The sequence below is a fragment of the Lynx canadensis genome, chromosome C1 (assembly GCF_007474595.2).
Source record: "Lynx canadensis isolate LIC74 chromosome C1, mLynCan4.pri.v2, whole genome shotgun sequence".
NCBI classification, from domain to species: Eukaryota; Metazoa; Chordata; class Mammalia; order Carnivora; family Felidae; genus Lynx; species Lynx canadensis.
Genome location: NC_044310.1, coordinates 30,688,305 through 30,715,916, shown reverse-complemented (window position 1 = coordinate 30,715,916; position 27,612 = coordinate 30,688,305). Strand labels below are relative to the sequence as shown.

General features: G+C 45.9%; 1 protein-coding gene across 1 annotated transcript; it reads left to right on the top strand.

Moving 5' to 3' along the window:
• The first annotated feature begins 61 nt into the window (after positions 1 to 61).
• On the top strand, positions 62 to 27,557 carry PPT1 (palmitoyl-protein thioesterase 1). The gene is made up of 9 exons (XM_030326970.1): positions 62 to 194; positions 4,873 to 4,982; positions 5,205 to 5,332; positions 5,915 to 5,985; positions 7,819 to 7,921; positions 22,009 to 22,099; positions 23,360 to 23,458; positions 24,737 to 24,808; positions 26,014 to 27,557. Exons 1-9 carry the CDS (start codon positions 71 to 73, stop codon positions 26,134 to 26,136), a joined length of 921 nt encoding a protein of 306 aa, XP_030182830.1. The 5' UTR covers positions 62 to 70; the 3' UTR covers positions 26,137 to 27,557.
• Positions 27,558 to 27,612: the final 55 nt, after the last annotated feature.

The window sequence follows — 27,612 nt, the reverse complement described above, 5'->3', positions numbered from 1 at the left end:
GGAACGCGCGGTCCGCCCCCGCAGGCGCCGGGTCCAGGCCCCGGGAGCGCGGTCACGTGATTGGGTCAAGATGGCGTCGCCCAGCTGTTTGTGGCTTTTGGCCGTCGCTCTCCTGCCGGGGTCTTGCGCGGCACCTGCACTGGGGCATCTCGACCCGCCGGTGCCGCTGCCGCTGGTCATCTGGCATGGAATGGGTGAGTGAGGGAGAAGAGAAGCAGGAGGGTTTGGCGACTCCTCTTTCCCAACCTGGGTTCGCATCAGCAGAGTGCGAGGTGGAGAGCGAGGACCGTGGTCGCACAGCAGCAGGCTGGCCCGACGTTTTAGGATTGGGGGGGGGGGGCTCCTCTGCATTGGAAAGGAAGAGAGGAGAAGGGGCTGTCTTTTGGTGAGCTCTGGCAGAGACCCGTGCGCTGCGTTAGGGTATTTTCGGCGGTTCTTGCTTAATTCTCACGGCGGTGGTGTCAGGGTGCAGCGTCTGGCACTTGAGGCAGTCCTGGCTGTGGCTGCATGACCAGGACATCCATCCTTTTATTCATTCGCACACTGAATAGAGATTTGTTGGGTACCTAAGGTTCATGTTTCCATTTAACACGTAGTTATTAAGCACCTACTAGATGCTGAAGATAAGACCGTGAACTAAACACCCAAAGTCTTTGCCCTTTCTGAACTTATTTTCCAGGGGGAGACACAGACTATAAAGAAATAACTAAAACATGTAATATGTTTTAAATAAAATGGTGGCAAATGCAATGGAGAAGAGTAAAGCCGGGAGCAGGAGAGAAATGGAGATGGGGGCTTGCAATTTTATAAGCAGGGCCAGGAAAGGATTCACCCAGAAAGTGACATCTGTGCAAAGAGCTGAAGTGGATGAGGGAGGATACCCTGTGGATAGCTGGTAGAAGGAACAGCAAATGCAAAGGCCCTGAGGCAGAAGTATGTTTGATATGTTGGAGGAACAACATTCAGGTCAGCGGGGCTGGAACTGAGTGAGCAAGGAGAAGAAAATAGGGGTTTAGGTTGGGGTGGATGGGGATGCTGGGGCCTACAAAGGGAGTTGGCTACAATGAGTTGGAAAGCCCTTGAGGGATTTGAGCACATGAGTAACATAATATGACTTACACTTTAAAAAGGACCACTCTAGTTGCTATATTAAGAATAGGTTGTAGGGGCGCCTGGGTGGCGCAGTCGGTTAAGCGTCCGACTTCAGCCAGGTCACGATCTTGCGGTCCGTGAGTTCGAGCCCCGCGTCAGGCTCTGGGCTGATGGCTCAGAGCCTGGAGCCTGTTTCCGATTCTGTGTCTCTCTCTCTCTCTGCCCCTCCCCCATTCATGCTCTGTCTCTCTCTGTCCCAAAAAATAAATAAACGTTGAAAAAAAAATTTAAAAAAAAAGAATAGGTTGTAGAGGGACACAGACATTTTCAGGGAGACAAGTTAGGAAGCAATTGCAACAACTTAAACAAGAGATGGTGGTGGACTGAAACAATATAGTAATAGGGGAGATATTGAGAAGCAGTCAAAGTTTGTGTATCTTCTGAAGGTGGAACCAATGGGATTTATTAACGGATTAGATTTGGGATGAGCAAGAAAGAAAGGAGTCAAGGATGATTCCATGGTTGGGGGCTGGACAAGTTGAAGGATGAAGTTGTCATTTTACCAAAATGGGGAAGCCTGTACGATGAGCAAATTTAGGGTAGGGAGAAGATCAGTAGTCTGCTTTTGGACTTAATAGATTTGGGATGCTTCTTAGACATCCAGATGTTGTAGAGCCATTTGGAGTGTGGAGTCTAGAACAGAAATACAAGTTGGAGATTTATGTTGGGAGCCTTCAGTGTGTGGCTGGCATTTAAAGCCATGAGACTGAGCAGGATCATGGGAGCGAGTGTACACAGAGGAGAGAAGAGGTGTAAAGATTGAGGCCTGAGGCGCTGCCGACATTTGGAGGTTCAGAGGAGGAGAAACTAGCTAAGGAGACGGTGGTGGTGGAGGAAAGTCAGAAGAGTGCAATGTCCCGGAAGTCCAATGAAAATGTTTCCAGAGGAAGGGAGTAATCAGCTGCATGGAATTTTATCAACAGGTCAAGTGAGAACTGCTTATTGGATTTAGCAATCTGAAGATCACTAATAACCTTAACAAAATCAGTTTTGGGGGTGCCTGGCTATCTCAGTTGTTGAGCATCTGACTTGTGATTTCTGCTCGGGTTACGATCTCACGGTCATGAGATCGAGCCCGGTCTTGGGCTCTGCGCTGGGCATGGAGCCTGCTTAAGAGTCTCTCTCTTTCCCTCTGCCCCTCTCTCCCGCTCGCACTCTTTCTTTCTCTCTCTAAAACAAATTAAAAGTAAGTAAATAATAAATGAAATCGTGAAAGAAAGAAAAAAAGACAGAAAGACAGAAAGACAGAAAGACAGAAAGACAGAAAGAAAGAAAGAAAGAAAGAAAGAAAGAAAGAAAGAAAACCCTGAAGAGGAATTACAGTCAGCAAATATAAACAGTTTTCTCAAAGCTCTGTGCTGGGTTCCAGGGCTACTACAGTGGAGTTAAAAGAAGTTATGAGACAAATAGAGGATGCTTTAAGCCTCAGCTTTTCCTTCTTTAAAAATGAATTCTTAAGGTTCCTCTTAAGTTAGAAATGGGATGATTAAGCTCAAAATGGAAAATGATCTCAGCCTACTTCTCCAACTGAGCGGCCAGTCACTTTTCTTCCAGTTCTTGGTTTTAGTTCTTTGAAACAGGAAAAGAAACAGGGCTGGGAATAGGACGAGGCAAGGAGACCCCTACATTGCAAAAGTTAAGAAGGCACTCACTTTCTAGCTCGTAGAAGTTCAGGGTCAGCACTTGCACGAACCTGCGAGTGAGTACCTCCTGAAATTTTGTGCCCTAGGCGTTTCACTTTTCTTTCCCTAGTCCTAGTCCTTGAGTTTGATTCCTAAGTGCTCTTGACTCTACTAACCCCAAATGTTCCAAATGATAAGGCAGGGTAATATGCACCTCTGCTTACGTTTCAGTTATGAATTCGGTGTCCCAACTGTATTGTGTGGGCTTTTGAAGTTTGTTATTACTTGAGAAAACACGAGCCACGCAAAAAATGGTCTTTTTTTTTTTTTTGAGGTGAAATTCATGTAACCTACAATTAACCATATTAAGGTATGCAATTCAGTGGCAATTAGTGTATTCATAATATTGTTTTACCAGCACTCCTCTCTAGTTTCAAGTTTTTTTCATCATCCCAGAAAACACTGTACCCCGTAAGTAACCACTCTGTTCCCCACTCCCAACATTTCCTGTCCAATGTCCAATGTCCAATCTGTTTTCTGTCTTTATGGATTTGCTGGTTCTAGATATATCCTATATAAAGGGAATCAAACATTATGTGACCTTTTGTGTTTAGCTTTTTTCACTTATAATAATGTGAATTTAGTGTGAATTTAATGTGAATTTGGGTTCATCGACATTGTAGCATATGTACGTATGTATGTAGCATGTGTATTTCTTTTGTTTTTTACAGCTGAATAATATTCCACTGTATGTGTATACCACAATTTGTTTACCCACTCATCCATTGGTGGACATTTGTGTCACTTCTACCTTTTAGCTATTACGAATAGTGCTGCTGTAAACATTGAGGTACATGTTTCTGTATGGGCATGTTTTAATTTCTCTGGGGTAGATATCTAGAAGGGAAATTGCTGCATCCTATGGTAATTGTTAGGGTTACCTTTTTGAGGAACCACCAAACTTTTCACGATGGCTGCATCATATTACATTTCCACCAGCAATGTACAAGGGTTCCTATTTCTCCACATCCTTGCTTGCTACTTTCCAGTTTAAAAAAAATTTTTTTTTAACGTTTTATTTATTTTTGAGACAGAGAGAGACAGAGCATGAACGGGGGAGGATCAGAGAGAGAGAGGGAGACACAGAATCGGAAGCAGGCTCCAGGCTCTGAGCCATCAGCCCAGAGCCCGATGCGGGGCTCGAACTCACGGACCGCGAGATCGTGACCTGAGCCGAAGTCGGACGCTTAACCGACTGCGCCACCCAGGCGCCCCTCCAGTTTTTTAAATTAAAGCCATCCTAGTGGGTATGAGGTGGTATCTCATTATAGTTTTGATTTGCATTTCCTTTTTTAAATTATTTATTTTAGTGTTTATTTTTGAGAGTGGGGAGGGGCAGAGAGAGAGGAGGACAGAGGATCAGAAGCCAGCTCTGCGCTGACAGCAGGGAGCCTGATGCAGGGCTCAAAGCTCACCACCGGAGCCAAAGTCGGTGGCTCAACTGACTGAGCCACGAGGTGCCTCGATTTGCAGTTCCTTAATGGCCAGTGATGTTGAACGTGTTTTCATATGCTTGTTGGTCATTTGTATATCTCCTTTGGAAATATGTCTGTTCAAGTCCCTTTTCCATTTTTAAATTAGGTTAACTTCTTGTTGAGTTGTAAGAGTTCTTTGTGTATCCTGGGTATTAAACCGTTATCAAACATATGATTTGCAAATATTTTCTCCCTTTTTATTTTTTTCCTTTTGCAAATATTTTCTCCCATTCTGTATGTTTCACCTTAAGAAAAATTTTTGTTTTTAATCTTTATTTATTTTTGAGAGAGAGACAGAGTGTGAGCAGGGGAGGAGCAGAGAGAGAGGGAGACACAGAATCTGAAGCAGGCTCCAGGCCCCGAGCTGTCAGCACAGATCCCAATGCGAGGCTCGAACTCACAAATCGTGAGATCATGACCTGAGCTGAAGTCGGACGCTCAACCGACTGAGCCACCCAGACACGTCATGTTTCACATTCTTTATAATGCCCTTTGAAGCTTAAAACTTTTTAAAAACTCTGTAACCTGGTTCATGAATATCTGCCATTGTCTTTGTTGTCTAGGAGACAGCTGTTGTAATCCCTTAAGCATGGGTGCTATTAAAAAAATGGTTGAGAAGAAAATACCTGGAATTTATGTCTTATCTTTAGAGATTGGGAAGACCCTGATGGAGGTAAGGCCCTTCACAGCTCTGTTCCTTTGAAGGTTTGCTGACTGATTTCATAGAATGTACTATTAAAATGCTTTGTCTTGCATTTTTAGCAGCAAATCTTGCAATGATACTTTAACTCTTGAGTGGCTTGTGTGCAGATTCCAACGAAACAAATTTGCCTTCTTAGAGAAGACACCAGTGGTGGTTCTCATCCCCATCCTTCCTCTGTGGCTCCTCTTTTAGGATGTGGAGAACAGCTTCTTCTTGAATGTCAATTCCCAAGTAACAACAGTGTGTCAGATTCTGGCTAAGGACCCTAAATTACAGCAAGGCTACAATGCTATGGGATTCTCCCAGGGAGGCCAATTTCTGTAAGTCCTGTTCTGTGATGTCATACGACTTACATGGGATTGAATTTTTTTTTCTTTCATTCAGATCTAGCTACTCCTCTAATTCTTTTGAGCTCTTCATCTATCTTGGAAGGAACACTATTCTAAGATGTCTCCATATAAAAAGCTTTATGTGAAAAAAAAAATTTAAAAAAAAAAAAAAATTTAGGGGGCGCCTGGGTGGCGCAGTCGGTTAAGCGTTCGACTTCAGCCAGGTCACGATCTCGCGGTCCGTGAGTTCGAGCCCCGCGTCAGGCTCTGGGCTGATGGCTCGGAGCCTGGAGCCTGTTTCCGATTCTGTGTCTCCCTCTCTCTCTGCCCCTCCCCTGTTCATGCTCTGTCTCTCTCTGTCCCAAAAATAAATAAACGTTGAAAAAAAAAATTTTTTTTAAAAAAAAGCTTTATGGAACTTTATTTTCTGTGAAAGAATAAGGATTTGTTTGGCCATCTGGGGGAAATCCTGACACTCCCTGGCTTTGGGGAATCACAGGGAATGAAGTAGCTTCATCTGGGAAGTTGGTGGTTGATGATACATTTCCATCTGATAATCCTTTTCTCCCCCAGGAGGGCAGTGGCTCAGAGATGCCCGTCACCACCCATGATCAATCTGATCTCAGTTGGGGGACAACATCAAGGTAACCTTGGCCTCTTTGCCTCCTTTTTTCTCCGTTCTAATCCACACGACCACTTGATTTTATTTATTTATTTATTTATTTATTTATTTATTTATTTATTTATATATATATATATATTAAAAAAAAAATTTAACGTTTATTTATTTTTGAGACAGAGAGAGACAGAACATGAACGGGGGAGGGTCATAGGGAGAGGGAGACACAGAATCGGAAACAGGCTCCAGGCTCTGAGCTGTCAGCACAGAGCCTGACACGGGGCTTGAACTCACAGACCACGAGATCATGACCTGAGCTCAAGTTGGATGCTTAACCGACCCACCCAGGGCCCCCTGGGCCACCCAGGCGCCCCTGTTTATTTATTTTTAAAAGTGTGTTTATTTTGAGAGAGCACACACGCACACCCGCGTGTGCATGAGTTGGGGAGGGACAGAGAGAGAGGGTGAGAGAGAATCCCAAGCAGGCTCTGCACTGTCAACACAGAGCCCAGCATGGGGCTCAGTCCCACGAACCATGAGATCATGACCTGAACCGAAATCGAGAGTCAGATGCTTAACTGACTGAGCCACCCGTGCTCCTTGTTTTTAAAAAACACAAGTGTTATTCAAATGCATGTTGGTAAAAACCTTATCATTCATTCAGTCAACAAACATGTATTGAAAATCTGTAAGACAGACAAGGTCCCTGTCTTCAGGAAATTAACATTCTAGTTGGGGGGTAGGGAAGAAATAGACAATGAAGCAAGGAAATAAATAAATACAGAGAGTGAAAACTATGATCAAGAAAAAAAAAATAGGACAGGGGGTCCCTGGGTGGCTCAGTCAGCTAAGCGTCCAACCCTCGGTTTAGGCTCAGGTCATGATCTCACGGTTTGTGGGTTGGAGCCCCAGGTCTCTCTCTGCCTCTCTCTGTGCCCCTCCCCCAGTCATGCACATGCCTGCTCTCCCTCTCTCTCAAAATAAATAAACATTAAAAAAAAAATAGGATAATACTTAAGAGACAGGGCAGTGGTTAAAGGTGTGGGCTCTAGAGCCAAACTGCCTGTGTTCATATCCTGACTCTTAGCACTTCGTATCTAACCTTGGGCAGAGTATTTCATCTTCCTGTTTAGAAGTTTCTTATCTGTAATATGGTACAAATAATGATTTCCTCTCTTCATGGTCATGAAGATTAAATGAATTATTGCCGACATATGGTTAGAACTATGCCGGGCAACCCTGAAAATGTTATTGATGAGGATGATGAAGGTGGAAGGTATAAGTGGGGGAAGGGTAGGAATTGGGGTTAGGCACTACTTGAGTTAGGGGAGTCGGATGTGACTTCCTGAAGCTCCGACCTGAGAGATGAAATGAGTCCAACCACTGAAGCAGTGAGAGAGGAAATACATCTACCAGGGAACGGCCGGTGCCAAGGTCCTTAGGCAGAAAAGAGTATAGGAGCGTCAGGGGGAAGCTGGTTATGGTATGCATGCTCTACGTTATCTTCTTTTTTAAGTGTTTATTTTTGAGAGAGAGAGAGAGAGAGAGAGAGAGAGAGCAAGCAGGGGAGGGGCAGAGAGAGAGGGGAACAGAGGATCCAAAGTGAGCTCTGCGCTGACAGCAGAGAGCCTGATGCGGGGCTCGAACCCATGAACCGTGAGACTGTGACCTGAGCCGAAGTCAGATGCTTAACCAGCTGAGCCACCCTGGTGCCCCTCAATACATATTTTCTTGAGGAATAAGTGAACAAGATCAGAGGTTAGTTCAGGTCTGTTTTGTTCCTCACAGTGCCTTGCACATAGTAGTTACTCAGTACACAATTCTTGAAAGAATGGATATTTGGCTTCTGCTGTTGTAGGTGTTTATGGACTCCCTCGGTGCCCAGGGGAGAGCTCTCACATCTGTGACTTGATCAGAAAAACACTGAATGTTGGGGCTTACAACAAAGCTGTTCAAGAACGGTATGTATGGTTGGCTAAAAAAAGATACAGAACTGTCATTGCATGAAAATATCATGCTGACTTTCATGGTAACAGTGATTCCAGGAGTAGGGGCCAGTGATATTCAAATGAGAGGCTTCTTGTAAATATCTCTGTGCTATCTATTCAGTTATATTGTAAACCTAAAACTGCTTTAATACTAATTTTAAAAAGGAAGGGAGGGTATTCTTTTAATATGCATATATATAAAGTTTATTTTATTTATTTTGAGAGAAAGAGGGAGAGAGAGGGAGAGAGAGAATCCCAAGCAGGCTCTGCACCATCAGCGTAGAGCTCAACATGGAGCTCGAAGTCACGAGCTGTGAGATCATGACCTGAACCAAAATCAAGAGTCAGGCGCTTAACCGACTGAGCCACCCAGGGTTTTCTTAGGGTATTTTTTTTTTAATATAGAAAGAATGTAATTAAAAACAAAATAAATTTCCATCTTAAAAAAACTAACAAAAGGGCCTTTAAAAAAATCCCAAGCCCAAGAAATTACCGTATATATTTTGGATGACAGATTCTTTGTGTTGTCAGTAACGAGGGTTTAGCCTCCTATGTCAGTGTTTGCAACTACTCAGATGTGTTTGGATATTTAAAAATGTACAGAATCACTTTTGGAGTGTATTCTTTTCAATTGTTTCCAAACTTAAATTGTACATCAGAACCCCTGGGAAATTCATTAAAATGGATCCTGGGGCTTCATTCCTGGGATCAGAGATTAGATTTGGATTTAGTAGGTGTGGAGTATTCTAAATGATAACAGATTTGGCATCGACTAGTATGGCTCTGGTAGCTACCCTACAGGTTTTCTTTTTTTTTTTCTTAATTTTTTTTTGTTAATGTTTATTTATTTTTGAGACAGAGAGAGAGAGACAGAGCATGAATGGGGGAGGGTCAGAGAGAGGGAGACACAGAATCTGAAACAGGCTCCAGGCTCTGAGCTGTTAGCACAGAGCCCGACTCGAGGCTTGAACTCATGGACCGCGAGATAATGACCTGAGCCAAAGTCGGCCGCTCAACCAACTGAGCCACCCAGGCGCCCCTACCCTACAGGTTTTCAAAGCATATCATTCTTGTCTAATACCAATTCTTCAATACAACACTTCCTTGAAGCCATTTTCCAGGGTTCAGCCTTGCCAGTGACTCACATATGGAAACAACTACGGCTAGCTCTCTCTTCCTTTCCTACCCTTTGGCTACATGCACAGCGACAAAGCTGTGTTGGGTCAGTAGTGCCACCTGGTGGTCAGTGAAAGAAACTAAGATACTTTTTTTTTTTTTTAAGATTTTATTTTATTTTTCTCAAATCCACCCAATGTGGGGCTCAAACTCATGACCCCGAGATCAAGAGTCACATGCTCCACCGACTGAGCCAGCTAGGCACCCTGAAACTAAGATACTTCTATGTCTCCACCCCCTTTTCCATTAGGCATCTCAAACCTCTGCTAAGCTTTACCCCTAACTGTTTTGACTAGTTACAGCTCGGTTGTCTATATTCTACGTGTTCTCTCTGCTCATGGATATGTGTGATTTCTTTAAACTTCATTGTTATTTATTCTTATTATTCTTCTAACTCTTGCCCAGATGCCTCAGAAAAATTCAACGTTTTTTTTTCTTTGTGTTTCTTTTGTGAACCAAATACAACCCTTGGCAATCAGAATTATTAGTGACTATAAATGAGCAGTCATGGCAGGGAGCCAGTCACATGTAACTGATTAAAAGTGGTAGATTGATGTGTTTGTCTTCACTTCCTCCTTTTACTGGAATAATAATCAACTAGTAGCAAAAGAATAAAAAGTAATAAACCCACAAGGGCAGAGAAGACAGGAGAGAAGAGACAATAAAAGATGTCAACATGTTTTTAAAAGAAAGCAGATGAATGAGTGATAATTGTTTTAGCAGAAAACGTTGAAACCTTGTATGTCTATAGAAGGATGCACTGACAAAAAGGGAACAGATTCACTTTTTATAGCTCCAGAAAGGGTCAGGAATGAGGTGCATAAGATCCTTTGGAAGGTAGAGATAAGTGCCTGGGGCTAAAAACAGGACTTTTTGTTGGGGAAAAATTTTTCTATATAAGGAATGATCAAACCGCCGGTGCACATCCAAGTGATTGCTCCTCCCCCATTGTGACAAAAAAAGCAAAATTTATTCTCTGGAGCAATTTAACTAGAGAAGTGCCAGCCTCTGAGACAACAGGCACAGGCTGGTGGTAAGACACCACATAGAAAACCCACGCCTTCCCCCTTCCCTCCCACTCAGTTCCCAGAATGGTAGCATTAGGCTTCTTACCTGCTAGGGTGTTGTTCAGCGGCAGTCCCGTCTCTGGAAAACCTGACTGGCCCCAGAGAAAAGATCTACAGGTTGATGTTTTGGAATCCTCCAAGATGATAGGATTCCTCTTGACCCCCCCTGAGGTGAAGCCACCAGGAGGTAGGCTCTGTTCTCACATGAGGAGCCTCCAGCCAGCTTTTGTGGTGTCTGTATAAACCATGAGCCCGGACCCTCAGTCAGACATCTGAGGAAAGCTTCTAAGGTGAAAGACAGACCAAAACCAACAAAAAGTATAAAAAGCAACTTAGAAAGAAAAGATGGCAGTTCAAGGAGCCAAAGAAAACCTTAAAAAAAAAAAAAAAGCCTATAATTATTATCTTTGGAGATAAAGAATTATAATCCAGGGCACCAGAAAAGAATGTGAATAAAACCACCAATCAGAGAGTAAAAGAGAGCTCCTGGAAATTAAAAATAAACAACAACAACAAAAATGTGTGCGCAATATGGGAATATGCACTTGAGGAAATCTCCTAGAAATTAGAACAAAAACTCGAAGAGGTTAAAAGGAAAAAAAAGAGAACTGACAAAATGAAAGACATTTAGCTGTTTGGGAAGTCCATTTTCTGACCCATAGGAGTTCTGAAAGTCATCCAGAGGAAAAGGGTGGATTGGAATTATCAAAGAAGCAATACAAGAAAATTTCTCCGGTCGACAGGACATGAGTTTCCAGACAGAAAAGGCTCGCTAAGTGGTTAGGGCAACAGTGAAAAAAGATTCACGTTGAGGTACGCTCCTGTGAAATTTCAGAGCACCGGGATAAAGAGGAGACCCCAGGGAGGCCGCCCACAGAATCCGTACTACTGACCGCCCCTCCTGCCGGCAGCACTGCTAGCTAGAAGGCAGTGGTGCAGTACCTTTGTGTCCTTATTTATGTATGTATATATTTATTTATTCATAGGGGATGGGGAGGGACAGAGAGAGAGGGAGAAAGAATCCCAAGCACAGAGCCCAATGTGGGGCTCAAACTCACAATCCGTGACGTCACGACCTGAGCTGAAGTCGGATGCTTAACCGACTGAGCCACCCAGTACCTTTGTGTTCTTTTTTAATTCTTTAAATGTATTCATTTATTTATTTAGGGAGAGTGAGTGAGCACAAGCAGGGGAGGGGCAGAGAGAGGGAGAGACAGAATCCCAAGCGGGCTCTACGCCATCAGCACAGAGCCTGATGCGGGGCTCGAACTCACAAACTGTGAAATCATGACCTGAGCTGAGATCAAGAGTCAGATGCTTAACCAACTGCACCACCCAGGTACCCCACCCACGCACCCACAGTACCATTGTGTTTTAAGGGAGAGTGATTTCCATGCTAGAATTCTATGCCCAACCTTCAAGGAGCAACCAGATGTGAAGGGAAAATAAAGACCTCTTCAGACATGGGAGAAAAAAAAGAATGCCCCTCTTTCTAGGCACCTGTTGGGAGACACTCAGTTCTATCCCATCTAGTTACGTGACCTAGTATGTCTTCAAACCTCCTCCTCTTCCCCAGCATGGAGTACGTGGTAATACTTCCCTGCACAGAAATTCAGTGCCGTGCTCAGTTCTTACCAAGTAGGCAGGTTTGGGCTGTTACCACTAGTGGTGTTGTGTTTAAAGTATTTATTCAACTTGAACTTCCTGTTTCTGTTATTTATTAAGTATTGCAGTGGTTTTGTCTTCTTTTAGTTGCAGTTCTAAAGCATTCCATTCATAATTCCATCAGCTGTTGCACTGCAGTTTGCCAGGCCCTGTGGTAGGTCTGGCAGATAAAGGGAGAATGAGACAATGACGGTCCCTGCTGTCATGCAGTAACCTGTCAGTGGGGAAAAGGAGGCTCCAAGTGAACAGAGGCAGGGACCACCCCTAACAGTGCTAAGGCCGTGGTGGAGAGAAACAGGATGCAGTGGCGGAGGGTAGTGGAGGCCGTATCTACTCTGGACAAAATGGTCTTTGGAGAATAGGTATTGAGGCTGGGATCTGAAAGATGAAAGGGAGCACAGGAGGAGCTAAGGGAAGAGCCATCAGGCGGAGGGAACAGTAGGCACAAAGGCCTGATCCTGGGACACCTTGGGCTCGTTCTAGGCCCTGGCAACAAGTTTAGTGATAGACGGGAGAGTGGCAGGGGCTACATCGGCAGGGACGTGCAGGTCACGTCGGCAGTTTGGGTTTCCTTCAAAACATCAGGAGAAGCTACTGGCAGGTTTTAAGCAAGGGAGTAACATGGCCCGATATATGTTTTTGGAAGGTCTCCACTGCTTTGTAGAGAGCAGATTGGAAAGTGGGTAGAGGAAAAGCAGGGGCTGTTGCAGCGTCTTGCTAAGAGGTGATGGTGGTGTGGACGCTCAATGAGATGGAGAGAAGTGGAATGACACGAGATACATTTCATAATGTAGCTGAACTAGACTGCAAACCAGGATACATTTCAGCATGTATCACATGGTTTCCCTGGGGGGAATGGATTCTGAGTTCTCACCAGTTCATTTACAGATTGATACTTCTCTAATTTTATGGGGTTGCTTTTTCTTTGTAAAGTTTATTTTATATTTCTCTGTATATCTCTGGTTAGCAGATGGTCAGTATGAGATTTAAAGAGGCAGGTAGTCCCAGTAGAGAGGCGGGAAGGGGGAGGTGAGGGTGTAAAGGACAGAAGGAGATTGTGTTCTCCTGGCAGTATGTTCCTAGGCTGCCCTTTGTACCCAGAAGGATTCTCATTGCAGGCGAATAACCAAATCAAACCAAAGTAAATTTTTAAACTAGTTCATAGTCTCTTGGTACTCAAGGTTTCAGAGGTTCTAGAATCAAGGAATGGGAGTCACAGACAGCCAGGTCCATCTGTCTCCAGCTGGCATTGCTGCTACCTCTCTCCACGCACACCAGCCTCTCTGGCCACCCACATGGCAAAAGGTGGCCTTGCCCGGCTTCCAAGTTTTTGGGGTTTGTTTTTTTTTTTAAGTTTATTTATTTTGAGAGAGAGAGAGAGTGATTGAGCAGGGGAGGGGCAGAGAGAGGGAATCCTAAGCAGGCTTTGCGATGTCAGCACAGAGCCCGATGCAGGGCTTGAACTCACAAACCCTAAGATCACGACCTGAGCCATGAGATTGGATGCTCGACCAATCGAGCCGAGTTGGATGCTCGACCGACGGAGACACCCAGGTGCCCCAGCTTCTAAGTTTTTAATCATCTCTGCTTAGGTTATTATCTCAGGCGAGGCTGGAATCTTCTGTCCCAATCCAGATTCTTGAGGAAGGGACCATGCCCCAGCCCAGGTCAGGTCTCTGTCATCGACTGTGGCCACAGAAGTGGGACCTTACATACCAGTTATACTTGCCCCTGTAACCAGGAGGGGCAGGGCAGGAAGGATACAGTACCCAGACAAGGGAGGGTTGATTTTGACTTAGGCAGGGACCCCTCAAGATGTCTTCTACACTGTTGAGATCATTCAGCCTAAGCAAAGCAAATTTAATGGAGTACTCTGGGAAGCTAGTGAGGGAGGCCTTTTCCCGCACCAGCCCCTGGCCAGGCTCAGTGCGGGCAGCAGTGAGGAATGGTGAGGGTGACCGTTCTCTCTCACCTTGTGGATGTGAAGTCTGCCTTCTAGTTCCCCTTTGAGAAGCTGGCAGCCCTTCCTGGATTTCTCCTTCTTCCAGTTTCCACCTTGTATCCTGTGCTCATCCCTGCCCCAGGGAATACTGCATTGTTGCCCTGGCCTCAGCCTTGGCCTCTCCTCTTCCTCTGGGCCAGCTCTGCTCTCCTAAGTGGCGCTCCCCTTGGTCCGCAGCCCTCAGCCCTGCATGCACAGTGCTTGGCAGGGCCTCTGCCCCCAGCAGCTCTCATAGAGCGCTCATCCACAGGTGTCCCACTGTGCCCATGCCTTCACCCTCAACTTGCCACCTCCTTTTCTGGAAATACTGAGGCAGCCACTGAAGCTCCCTTAGGCACTTTTTAACTGTTCAAAACAGTATAAGGAGTAATGTAATCTGAGACCTAAAAGTAATATTTTGTCATATTTGTCTCAGATATTTTAAGAACTGAAACATTTCAGATAACACTGAGTTCTACACATCTCTGCCAGGTTCCGTTCTCTGTCCTCCTTCTCTGGTGACAACCATTGTCAAGAAATTAGAGTAGTAGAAGGGTGCCCAGGTGTCTCAGTCGGTTAAGTGTCCATCTCTTGGTTTTGGCTCAGGTCGTGGTCTCACAATTTGTGGTTTCGAGTCCCACATCAGGCTCTGTGCTGACAGCTCGGAGCCTGATTGAGATTCTCTGTCTTCCTCTCTCTCTGCCCCTCCCCCGCGCCTGCCGTCTCTGTCTCCCTCAACATAAATAAATAACACTGAAAAAATTCTGTCCATTAAAAATATTTTGTATATTTATATCCATATCTATCCTTAATAGTATTATTTTATATATTTAAAACGTTATGAATATCTTGTGCACTTTATGCTGCAAATGAGTTTTTCACTCAATATTATGTTTTTGAGATCTAAACGTGGTTACATATGCATCTAGTTCATTTGTCTTTTTTTTTTTTTTTAATGTTTATTTTTGAGAGAGAGAGCATGAGTAGAGGAGAGACAGAGAGAGAGGGAGACACAGAATCTGAAGCAGGCTCCAGGCTCTGAGCTGTCAGCACAGAGCCTGACACAGGGCTGGAACTCATGGACTGAGAGATCATGACTTGAGCTGAAGTCAGACACTTAACCGACTGAGCCACCCAGGCACCCTAGTTCATTCGTCTTGACTGCTTCGTGGCATTCTGTATTCTGTGACTACCACAGTGTATTGATTTCCATATTACAAACATTTTGGCATTTCTAGTTTCTCATTATAACAAACAACATTGAGAGAACACCCTTGTGTTGAAAAGCCCAGTCTATCTTCCTGCGTGTCTCCTTTACTTTTACACCACTACTGTACTCACACAGGACACTTCACTTCCGGTCACCAAATGTGTGGTGGTTTTCCCACACAGAATTCTCTGTGACATCAGCTGGGTGTCCTACAATTTAACTCAATTCTGACACTGTCTACCTGGAGGTAGCGTCAGATCCCACAGGTGAAGGGCTCCCACAAGCCTACCAACCCCCCACATGCCCATTGCCAGTAGTAGGTCTGCGGGTTACCCACAACCTCTGTCCGACTTGGCTGCAAAGTGGAGGTTCTCTCTCCTCAGTTTGACTAATTTGCTAGAGCGGCTCACAGAACTCAAGGAGACATGTTTACCAGTTTATTAAAGAGTATGATAAAGGATACAGTTGAACAGCCAGATGAAGAGATACACTGGGTGGGGTCTGGGAGCGCTGGGGTCCCAAGCGCAGGAGCTGGGGTGGGTACCCTTCTGGTGTGGATGTGTTCACCAGCCTGGAAGCTCTCTGAACGCCTACTTCAGAGTTACTAACTCCATTTCCAGCCCCCAGCCCCTCTCTGGAGAATGGGGAGCAGGGTTGAAAATCCCGAGCTTCAGGTGGAGGTTTGGTCTTTCTGGTGACCAGCCCCTTCCAGGAACCACCTAGGAGCCCACCCAGAGCCTCCTGAGTAGGACAAAAGATGCTCCCAGTATTCTTACATAACACTTAGGAAGTTACAAGGTTTTAGGAGCTCTGTGCCAGGAACTGGGGTTGGAGACCAATATATGTATTTTCTATTACTTAGCTGTCCTCGTACAAGAATTTATCTACTAGCAGAATTCACATGTAGACTTTTAGTGATTCATTGGGTAATTTGGGGAATGCTCCGTAACGTCTCTGCTTTAGTTTCATCATCTGTAAAACAGAGCAATAAGTATACCTTACGAATTGTAAAGAAGGTTAAATGAGTTAATAGGTGTAGAGTGTTTAACATAGTAACAGTACTTCGAAAACAGTGCACTGAGCTGCTGTTTTGGTGGTTAGCATGTGCATTTTAGGCTTGACTGGGTATTGCCGAGGTGGTTGAACCAATTTCTGTTCCCACCAACAGAGTGTGAGTGTTCCTGTTTTCTCCAGTCTTACTTTTTTTTTTTAGTTTATTTATTTACTAGGGCTCCTGGGTGGCTCAGCTGGTTAAGCATCCAACTTTGGCTCAGGTCATGATCTCACAGTTTGTGAGTTCGAGTCCCATGTCAGGATATGTGCTGACAGCTCAGCTTCAGATTCTGTGTCTCTCTCTCTCTCTCTTTCTCTCAAAAATAAACATTAAAAAAAAATAAAATTCTTCATAAACATAATTTTTTAAAAAGTTTATTTATTTTGGGAGAGAGGGAGAGTGAGTGCAAAAGAGAGAGCACGTGCGCGTGCAAGTAGGGGAGGAGCAGGGAGAGAATCCCCAGCAGGCTCTGTGATGTTAGTGCAGAGCCCGACGTAGGGCTCGATCCCACAAACTGAGAAATCATGACTGGAGCCAAAATCAAGACTTGGATGCTTAACTGACCAAGCCACCCAGGCGCCCCTCGTCTTACTAACTTTTGATCCAATGTCACGTGTCTGTCAGTCAGGTGTGTGCAGAATGGTTTCGCATTCCAATCTGTACGTGCTGTTGGACAGCTTGAACATCTGTTCACATTTGTTGTCTGCTCAGGTGTCCCTTTTCTGTGAATTGCCTATTCTAGTTTTTGCCTGTTTTTCAGTTGGATGCTCTTTTTCTTACTGATTTGTAAATATATACACGCATGTGCACGTGTATTATGAATACTAAGCCTTTCTTTGTTAGGTATGTTACACTTAACTTCTCCCAGCCCGTGGGTCATCTTTTTACTTATGGTGTCTTCGTTTCATGTAACAGGTTTTTTATTTTATTTTTAGTTTTTTTTTAATTTTTAATTTTTAATTTTTGAGAGAGAGACAGTGCATGGGGGCATGCACTAGGGGGAGAGGGGCAAAGGAAGGGGGAGAGAATCCTAATAAGCAGCCTCCACTCCCACATGGGGCTCTGTCCCATGACCATGAGATCATGACCTCAGCTGAAATCAAGAGTTGGATGCTCACCTGACTGCAGTTTGGTTTTTTAGACGGTTTTATTGAGCTACGATTCACATACCATACAGTTCTCTCATTTAAAGTGTATAATTCATTGGGTTTGGGTGTATTACATTACTTTTTTAAGTTGTGGTAAAACATATATATGTTTATAGATGTTTATATATAATATGTTTATATTATATATAAAACAAAAATTTGCCATTTGAATCATTTAAAAAATTTGTTAATGTTTTTATTTATTTTTGAAGGAGAGAGACAGAGAGAGAGAGACAGAGAGACAGAGAGATAGAGCATGAGCGGGGGAGGAGCAGAGAGAGAGGGAGACACAGAACTCAAAGCAGCCTCCAGGCTCTGAGCTGTCAGCACAGAGCCCGATGTGGGGCTCGAACTCTCGAACTGTGAGATCATGACCTGGGCTGAAGTCGGATGCTTAACCGACTGAGCCACCCAGGCGCCCCCAGTTTGAATCATGTTTAAGTGTACAGTTCAGGGGCATTAAGTACCTTCACAGTGTTGTACAACCAGCATCTGGGGCAGTGCCTTCTGACTTGGATTCAGGCCACTTTATCAGTCCTTCTGACTGATGCACAAAGCTATTCTCCTACCCCATATTTTCCTCTCATTTTTTTAAAACGTTTTGTTTTTATTCTCATGCTCTTCATCTACCTGGAGTTTTCTATGCTTGAGTCTGTTTCTGGGCTGCGCTTCTGTTCCATTGGCTTATTTGTCTATTTCCACCCAGCGACCACGCTACTTCAGTTACTATAGCAACGTTTACCCAGTTCCTCTTCAAGTCTTGGCTGTGCTTGGACTTTTATTGTTTCATCTCGAGTTTATTTATTAAAAAAATTTTTTTTAATGTTTACTTATTTTTGAGAGAGAGAGACAGAAAGACAGAGCTTGGGTGGGGGAGGGGCAGAGAGAGAGGGAGACACAGAATCCAAAGCAGGCTCCAGGCTCCGAGCTGTCAGCACAGAGCCCGACGCGGGGCTCGAACCCACAAACCGTGAGATCACGACCTGAGCTGAAGTCAGACGGTTTCACTGTGCCCTTCATCTGGAGTTTAAATTATTGTCAGATTCTACCAAAACTCATCTCGTGATTTAGATCAGACCTTCTTAGCGTTTGGCCATCCCCTCAGCGCACGCTCTGCTGCTTTCCTTTCGCTCCCCTTCAGGCGCGTGTTCCTCTTACTCTAGGACTTGAGCAGCATTTCCCCTTGCGGACTCTGCGCGAGCCTGCTGGTAAGCAGCTGGCTTCAGAGCGTGGGAGAGGAGGGACAGAAGGGGATGGTGACAGGTCTGAGAGCACTACCTTTTGTGGAATTTGTGCCACGCGTGGACACACTACCGAGCTTTATGGCTCTTGTTTAATTTTCACAACAACCCTGCAAAGAATCCGGCTCAAGGGGCGCCTGGCTGGCTCAGGCAGAAGAGTCTGCGACTCTTGATCTCGGGGTCGTGAGTTCGAGCCCAGTGTTGGGCATAGAGATTACTTAAAAAATATAATTATAATCCAGCTCAGAGAGGCAAATACCCATGATTCCAACCTGGGTCTGTGCAATACACGGCTGTGGGAGCTGTGTGCACCCCACAGTCCGCAGAGACAGTACGCGTGTATCGTGGTTAAGAGCAAGGCTTGCGGGGGGGGGGGGGGGGGACAGACTGCCTGCTAGGCTATTCTGGCTTTATTACCTCCCAGCAGGACGACCTCGGGCAAGCTGCTTAATCACTCTGGGTATGGCTGCCTCATTTGTAAATACGAGGCTAATAATAGCATTTCCCCTATGGAATTCTTGTCAGGATTAAATAGGTTAATGTATGTCAAGTGCTTAGAAGAGGCCCAGTGTATGTAAGTGCTATACTCATGCTTCTACTATTGTCTCTAAGCCACAGTGGCTAGAGCAGGCCTCAGGGATAGAGGCTCCAACTGGGGGTGGTGGGGAGTAGGGGGTGGGGGGGTGCCTGGATGGCTCAGTCAGGTGTCCCGACTTTGGCTCAGGTCACCCATCTCATGGTTTGCGAGTTGGAGCCCCACACTGGGCTCCTGACTGTCGGCACAGAGCCTGCTGTGGATCTTCTGTCCTCCTCTCTCTCTTTAAAATAAATAAACGTTAAAAACAGAAAGATGGAAAAAAAGGCTCCAACTTCTGGGGCGCTGACAGCCTCGTGAGCAGGCTGCATTGGAAAGAGTGTGGACTCAGACAGATTTAGGCTCCTAGCTTACCTTGTCTGTGACTGTGTAGCGGTTTTGAGAGAGGTGCTTAACCTCCCTGAATTTGGCCCTTCACTGGTGCAAAGGAGATAATAACGAGCCCATGTTTCTTCTCTGCCTCCTGAAGAACCGTCTGCCTCCCCCCACGTCTCCACCTCCCGCAGCACTTCAGCTTCTGCTCAGCCTCAGGCCCTTCCCCCCACTGCTGCCTGTGCACCCAGCTTCTCGCAAACCAAATGTCCTTCATTTCTTCCTGTTGCCCCTTCTTAGCTCTGTTTCCTTTTCACACAAAAAGGTGACCTAGGACTACCGCCTTTTCAGCCATTGGGCTCCCCGCTGTCATTCTGGGTGTCCGGAACCTGGTCTGGCAAGATCCAAAGACATTTGCATTTATTCACTTGACATTTAAAAAAAAAATTTTTTTTTTGAAGTTTATTTATTTATTTTGAGAGAGAGAGCACGCACCAGCAGGGAGGGGCAGAGAGAGAGAGAGAGAGAGGGAGTGAGAGAATCCCACGCAGGCTCTGCTCTGTCAGCACAGAGCCCGACGTGGGGCTTGAACTCACGAACGGTGAGATCATGACCCGAGCCCAAACCGAGAGCCAGACGCTTCACTGCCTGAGCCACCCAGGTGCCCCTCACTTACCGTTTTTTGAAGGAACTCTGGCCGCCTGTGTGGACGTGTGTGTGCTGAGGCTCACCACTTCTGAGCATTCGACACTGTTGAGCGCCCACTCCTGAAGCTTCTTCCCTTGTTCTCCTCACCGTCCTGCCTTCCCTTCTGCTCACATCTCCACATCCTACCCCTCCTTCAGCGCCAGCCGACTTGTTTCGGAGCTTGTCTGGCATCCCTGTCTCGGTCCCTTCCCTTCGGCAGAGCCGTCCTGCTGAGCGCCTGCCATGTGCCAGCCAGCGTGTCGCTGCTGAGGGAGCTAGTCGTCCTTGGGGGGACAGGGAGCCAGCTCGCACAGGGTGAGCGACCACAGTGTTAGACCAGTGCCGATGTCAGTATTTCATAAGTGGTCGGAATTCATCACATGTTAAAAAATCAGTGAAAACCAAACATTGAGAGCACGAGCAGGAGAGGGGCAGAGAGAGAGGGAGACACAGAATCCGAAGCAGGTTCCAGGCTCTGAGCCGTCAGCACAGAGCTCAACGCGGGGCTCGAACCCACAGACCGTGAGATCATGACCTGAGCCGAAGTCGGATGCTTAACTGAGATACCCAGGCGCCCCACTTCCCAAACATTTATAAAGAACTTATGGAACATCCCTCTGACTGCTGACGGGCTGACAGCGCCCCCCTTTGACCTCAGTCGCACCTGCCCTGGCCGTGAGGAGCGCTGACCTCTGCTGCTTCCAAACTGGGCTCTCATATCCTCCTGCTCTGCTGAGTGGAACTTTCTGGATCATCACCTCCGAGGCAGCTCTTCCACTCAGGCTGGAGAGCTCATGGTGTAGAAATGTTTCTTTTTTCCCCTGCCAGCCTGGGCTAGAGACCCCCACCTGTGTTCTGACTCCTCCTTTGCCCCAGAGGACTTCTCCCGTCAGGTTCATGCTCAGCTCTCGGTGGAAATGCTTCGGTGTGGATCCTGGTGTGGATATGGGAACTGAGTGGAAGTGCCTGCAGGGAAGACTTGGGGAGGGATCAGCGTGGGTGGGGGAAGGCCCGGAGGGGAGGGGAAGCAGAGAGACTGGAGGGAAAGTAAAAGGACGTGAAAACCTGTCTGAACTGTATAAACAACACCAGATCCCTGCCTTTTGTCTTTTTTTTTTAATTTTTTTTTAACATTTATTTATTTTTGAGACAGAGAGAGACAGAGCATGAACGGGGGAGGGGCAGAGAGAGAGGGAGACACAGAATCAAAAGCAGGCTCCAGGCTCTGAGCTGTCAGCCCAGAGCCCGACGCGGGGCTCGAACTCACGGACCACGAGATCGTGACCTGAGCCGAAGTCGGACGCTTAACCGACTGAGCCACCCAGGCGCTGCCCCCCCTGCCTTTTGTCTTTAAAAATCATGTGACCTATCAGAATCCTGCACACTAGTGTCATCAGTCAATGATAGGAAAAACGCTTTGTGATTGAAAGGTTAGATCTCCCTCCCAGCCTGAGGATGGCAAGGTGGATGAAGAGAGAGTGATGGGATGGTTGGGTGTAGAGGAGACAGAGGTGGTGATGGCTGAGTCTCTCGGGAGGAATGGGAAGCAGAGGAGGGTGAAGGAGGTGGGGTTGTGGGCGGGACAGCCTGTGCCACCCTGACCTGGAGGTCTAAGTGTGGTAGGGCTCACGGCCATGGTGAAACCAATATTGATGAGTCCTTTTCCTAACTCTGTGGGACTCTTGTATCGTGCTAAGTAGCACTTCCTTGTCTCCGGTGTCTTGTTCATGGGGCTCTTGAACTGTTTCATCAGTGGAAGGCTTGTCTGCTCTATTTACGGGCCAGGCCTGGGACTTGGCGGCTCCGATCTTTTGTCCTTTTGAAGTCTCTTTGTGCACGGTCCCCTAGGCACAGGGGCATGCACCCAGTGCGCTGACTGACCTGCAGCTCGGTCCCCTTCACTCATTCCTTCTTCTTCCTGCAGCCTGGTGCAAGCAGAATACTGGCACGACCCCATAAAGGAGGACATGTACCGCAACCACAGCATCTTCTTGGCAGATATTAACCAGGAGAGAGTAAGCACCCATCCCAGGCTGCCGTCCGTAGCTGTGCATTCATTTTGCTTCTGGGGCAGTACGAACAGATCAGCTGTGACTGTTTACCCAACGTATCCTGGGCAGAACCTGGGAAGCAGAAGTTCTGTTTTTTGGGAGGCAGTGCTTCTGAACTTTGTTTCCTTTTAGGAAGGCTGAGATTCTTCTGGCTTTCTCCCCGTAGGTCCTTTTCCTTTCCTTGTGTTGAAGAAGCAGGGTAAGCTCAGCAGGTTGCTGGCTGGCTTAAGTGGAACTTCGCAGCTGCTGTCTTACTGAGGGAAGCCTTCCTAGTGGGTCCCTTTGGGGTCAGATTTTCTTGGAAGCAAGATTTACTTAGAAGAGAGACTGCGGAGTGGGTCCCAGGCATGAGCTTGGTTTGAGCGATTCTGGTAAACTACATGGCTCAATTTATAGCGGGCTTATCTCGAAATTTTTGGGTTTTTTAAGTTTTTTTTTTTTTATTTTTTATTTGAGAGAGAGAGAGCGCGCATGTGCATGTGAGCAGGGGGATGGGCAGAGGGAGAGATAGAATCTTAAGCAGGCTCTATGCTCAGCACAGAGACTATGACCTGAACTGAAATCAAGAATCAGATGCTCAACCCACTGAGCCACCCAGGCGCCCATTTTTTTTTTTTTTTAATTTTATTTATTTATTTTTGAGAGAGAGAGAGCGACAGCACAAGCATGGGAGGGGCAGAGAGCGAGTAAAACACAGAATCCGAAGCAGGCTCCAGGCTCTGAGCTGTCAGCTGTCAGAGCCCAACGCGGGGCTCAAACCCACAAACTGTGAGATCGTGACCTGAGCCGAGGTCGGATGCTCAACGGACTGAGCCACCCAGGTGCCCCCGATTTTTGTTTTTTAAAAACAAAATTTGAAGGGCAGTAGGGGAGAAACAGAGTTGTATTGCAGAGCCACTCAGAATGTGTAGTTTCTCATTTTGCCTTGGCTTTCTCTGGGTAGTAGCCTTTAACCTGTGTGATGGATGGCTATAGAGTGCAGTGACAGACTCATGGCCACTGGCGTCTGTGTGCTCTGGTTGGTTGGGGTATTGTCAGTCAGATAGGTTGGTAAGAAAAGGCTGTACAAGATACATTCTGGGCAGGGAGCTGGAAAAGCAGTCCATACCATGGAGAAGAAATATGGTGGCCCAGGGTCGGGGAGACCAGAGCACTGAAAGGCTTTAACATCCCTGCTGGAACCTGATGATGTTGTCCCTGAAATACTGCTGGTCTTTCCTCCAGGGTGTCAATGAGTCCTACAAGAGAAACCTGATGGCCTTGAAGAAGTTTGTGATGGTGAAATTCCTGAATGATTCCGTTGTGGACCCAGTGGATTCTGAGGTGAGACACTGTATGGGCACAGCAAAACATGCCAGGAGACCGAAAGAGTAAATGGTATTAAAAAACAGCTGCCTGCTGGGGGAAAAACCTTCAGTCTCTTTCCGCCACCTCTTGTGTAGCTTAGGGCGTCTTCACCTGAGGTCTAGAACTGGGACAGTGGGGGCTGGAACCCCCGCCACCTGAAATTGTTTGCAAAATTATGAAGTTGTGTTCTCTGAAGAAAGGTCTAATGCTTTTACCACATTTTCCAAGAGACTGTGACCCAAACCACCAGCCCAAAGTCTGTAAATCCCTGAGGTTGGCACGCAAGGTCTGCCTTGACTTGTCTTTTCAACCCAGTCTTCCTTCATTACCCGCTTCATACACTAGGATCAAGCCATCTTGTACTTCTTGAAGTGACCCAGAGTTGGCCTGTGTTTCTTTTACGTGCCTTTGTTCATGCTTTTTAGTCCCTAGAGTTCCCTTCCCTGGGCTTTTCCACCTGATGAGCTCCTATTCATCTATCAAGGCCAAGCTCAAGTGGTCACTTCTTCCATCCAGGATGCCATCCCTATTCCAAGTAGAATTTGCTCTCTCTTTTGCAGAATCATCACATTATGTCAGGCCACCAGGGACTAGCAAACTACAGCCTGCCGGCCAAATCCAGCCTGCCGTCTGCTTTTGTATGGCCCATGAACCACTTTTTAATGGTTAGAAAAAAAATCAAAATATCTGATGACATAATTATATGAATTCATATTTCAGGGTCCATAAACAAACTTTTATTGGAATACAGCCATATTGTTTTAATTTTATTAATTAGTCATATTCCTTTTTAAAATATCGTCAGTGGCTGCTTTTGTTTACAGTGGTAGCACTGACTGGGTAGTTGTACCCACGTGGCCCTTAAAGCCTCAAATACTTTGTATCTGGCCTTTACAGAAAAGTTTGCTGGTCCTTGTGCTACACAGTTGCTTCTGTGCCTCCATAGACTGTTGAAAACAGGGACCATATATATATATTTTCGGGTGTGGAATTTAGCACGAGGATTTTCACAGCATAGGTGCTCAGTAATTGTAAGAAACAGGAATTCCGGAGAATTAGAAAGTTCTTGGGAAAGATGAACTCCTCCCTCAGGATCCACCCTGAAAAAGAGATGACTCAGATAGACTCTATTTTTATTCTTCACTACAACTTTGTGATACTGTTGGTTATCTTAACGACCAGCCAGTCTCTAGTCTCAGTCTGACAGTGTGTGGCTATGTATCTGATCTGACCTTTCTTCCTCGTCTCCTGCAGTGGTTTGGATTTTACCGAAGTGGCCAAGCCAAGGAAACCATTCCCTTGCAGGAGACCACTCTGTACACACAGGTAACTGGGGAGGAGAAGGGTGCTGTTTTTTTCCGCTCCTGGCTCCTGAAGCTGCTAGGTTCTTTGGTGATAGACCCGGTCCCGTACACCTGGGAGCTGTGGGTGCCCGGAAGCGTCCGGCTTTGATACGGGTGAGGCTTGTTAGGGTGCTGATTGTTACACCAGCTTATCAGGCGCCGGTTTACAGAAATGTAGATCCCAAATGAAAGACCTGTACCTCGTGGTTTTCAAGTATGCGCAACGGTCACATCATCTCCAGCTCCTTCCTTCTGATAAAAAGGTTCAGAACTGGCTTCTTTTGCTGCTGTGCAGGGTGCAAATCCAAGAATTCCCCCGTGCATCATGAAAACATAGGAGAGGTGTTACTTTAAAACATGAACAGATACAAAGTCCCATGTTGAAATTTAGGGCGGTGACCGGGGGAGCTCCTGCAAGAGCCCGAAGAAGCGCAGTAGGCCCCCCAGCGTTTCTCAAGCAGAGGTCGCACCATTTCATGACCTCTAGTTCTGGAGCCTTCCATGCTGTTGGGACTCTCCCAAAAGTCACAAGTGCTGTCTGCACCACTTGCCTTCAGAGGCCAGTGGTCTCCTCTCTTAGCTTTTCTCCTGCATCTGGTGCCCCAGCTTGGGTGAGATCAAAGGAAAGGGAAGCTGGGGTCTGTTGAGCTTTGGAAATTACAACTAAGAACCTCCCTATCGTGAAAGCCAAACCGACGGTAAGCTACAGGCAACGCTCCGGCACCGTCGACTGCCCGTCCTCCCGGCCATACGTGTTCTGTGGCACCGTGGGTAATGCCATCCTCAACTGCAGGATGGGAAAGCGTCTTGAGGTTTGTTATTGAAGGGTTGGCTGTGTTTTAAGTTAATGTTTTCCTGTCTTTGGCTCAGTCTCACTTAACTGACATTTTGAGGCAGTTTTGTCTGTGGCTTGCCCACCCACATAGGTGGTCCTCCAGAAGCTTTAGGAAAGTTTCAGAAAGAATATAGAACTCCAGACAACAGTCTCAATTACATGTGTGTTTCGAACGCTTAGGAGGAAAACTGGAAGGAGGTATCCTTTTTGGCATTTTCGACAGACAGTACAGCTAAATTTTACTACGCAGGGCAGAGACTGCTTTTTGGGCATTTATCGCCAATGAACATTCTATTTTAACTGTAAAACTTTTCATTAGGCCTCTTGACTAACTATGGCCTTTCTCTCTGCAGGACCGCCTGGGGCTAAAGAAAATGGACGATGCTGGCCAGCTAGTGTTCCTGGCTGTAGAAGGGGACCATCTTCAACTGTCGGAAGCATGGTTTTATGCCCACATCATACCTTTCCTTGAATGAAACCCTTGTAGTTTGCACCAGAGCTCAGGGAGCCCCAAGCACTTCTGAACCAGTAGGAGACAGTTCCCTTCATGCCTCAGCCTGAGCTCACATCCAGCTTGCAACTAATCCTTCCCTCTACTTATCACCTAACATGCCCTGCTCAGAAAGATCTAAGATTCGAACCTTATCCTTTGCCTCATCCTATCAGCATATGGTGTTGAATGCAAGTTTAATTAGTTAATAACCATGCATGGAGATTATTTTACAACCCCTCAATGTGGTCAGGCTGTCTTAGGAAACAGAGTCTGCTGCAGATCAGTGTCAGAACTGTGCCCAGGCCCAGAAGAGGCTGAAACTAAAGCAATTAGAGTCTAAAGGCAGACACTTTGTTCAGGAAAGCCTAGCTGCATTTCAAGCCAAGAGGTAGCCGGGATCCAGGCCCGAGGTGACCATAAATGCTCTCTCAATTTTGCTGGTGGTGATTCAACCAGCACTTTTTAAAGTATTGCTTAATGTTTCTGCAGAATTTCTTGAGGCTACTCTCTATTCTCAGTATATTGTCCTGTGGTAGCATTTGATCTGTTCTGCTAGGCCACCGTCTGGTCTCAGTAGCACTTTTTGTCCCTTCAGGTAGTGATGAATTAGGTGCTCTGTCACAAAAGGAGGGAAGTGGCACCCAACTGGATTACTTAAGGGAGGGGAGGGGGGTGTACATCTTGCTTAACTTAGGGGAGTGAAAAAATTGTACAAGCAGCAATAACACTGTTATGTCAACTATACTTGAATTTAAAAAACAATGTACAAGTAGAAATGAAAAATGACAAGGCAGCTGGTTCTTCCCATTCCATCCTTGATTAACCTGTCCTTTCTCAGTATGACCAGTGGTCTAGATTCTAGAGGCACTCTGTTGCTGGTGTTAGCAGACAATGGGAGGAAAAATGGGAAGAGATCAGGCTAATTCCCATCTCAAAAAACCGTATTTATCAGTACGCTGTAAACTATATCTGATGTATTTGATGAAAAAAAAGGATGATTTGCTCAAAAAGTTTGGGGAACATTGTATACACCTTTTCTCCTGTTGGAGAGCAACTCACATTCGAATATTAATGACTCAGAATTCCTGTTTTTAGAGTAAAGAAAACTAACCTTAATCTACTGTTTCCCACACGGAGCATGGACATCTTGGCCGCCCCCTCCCCACCTGGAGAAAACCTATCAGCACTTCCTGGAAGACTGTTCTTCCAGAATGCCAATTTGAGATATGATAGCTATGCAGGAGGGAAACACCTTGTTAGTGCTGCAAACTTTACCCTTTATGACTTTCCCCTCACCTTTCTCAAGCCTTATTTCTCAACTAAAAGATGAGGATTAAGGGTAACAAGTGGGGGAACATGAAAAAAGTTTTATGACATTGTCTAAAATAAAGAATAGTTTCTTATCCTTAGTGTCCTTTTTCTTTCTTTTCAATATTCTTGCATACACCTCAGGGCACCT

Excerpts from the sequence above, each read along its gene's own strand:
- PPT1 (XM_030326970.1), top strand. The coding sequence starts at position 71 with ATGGCGTCGCCCAGCTGTTTGTGGCTTTTGGCCGTCGCTCTCCTGCCG. Across the intron at positions 5,333-5,914 it reads TCCCAGGGAGGCCAATTTCT|GAGGGCAGTGGCTCAGAGAT; the intron begins GTAAGTCCTGTT and ends TTTCTCCCCCAG. Across the intron at positions 23,459-24,736 it reads TGGACCCAGTGGATTCTGAG|TGGTTTGGATTTTACCGAAG; the intron begins GTGAGACACTGT and ends CGTCTCCTGCAG.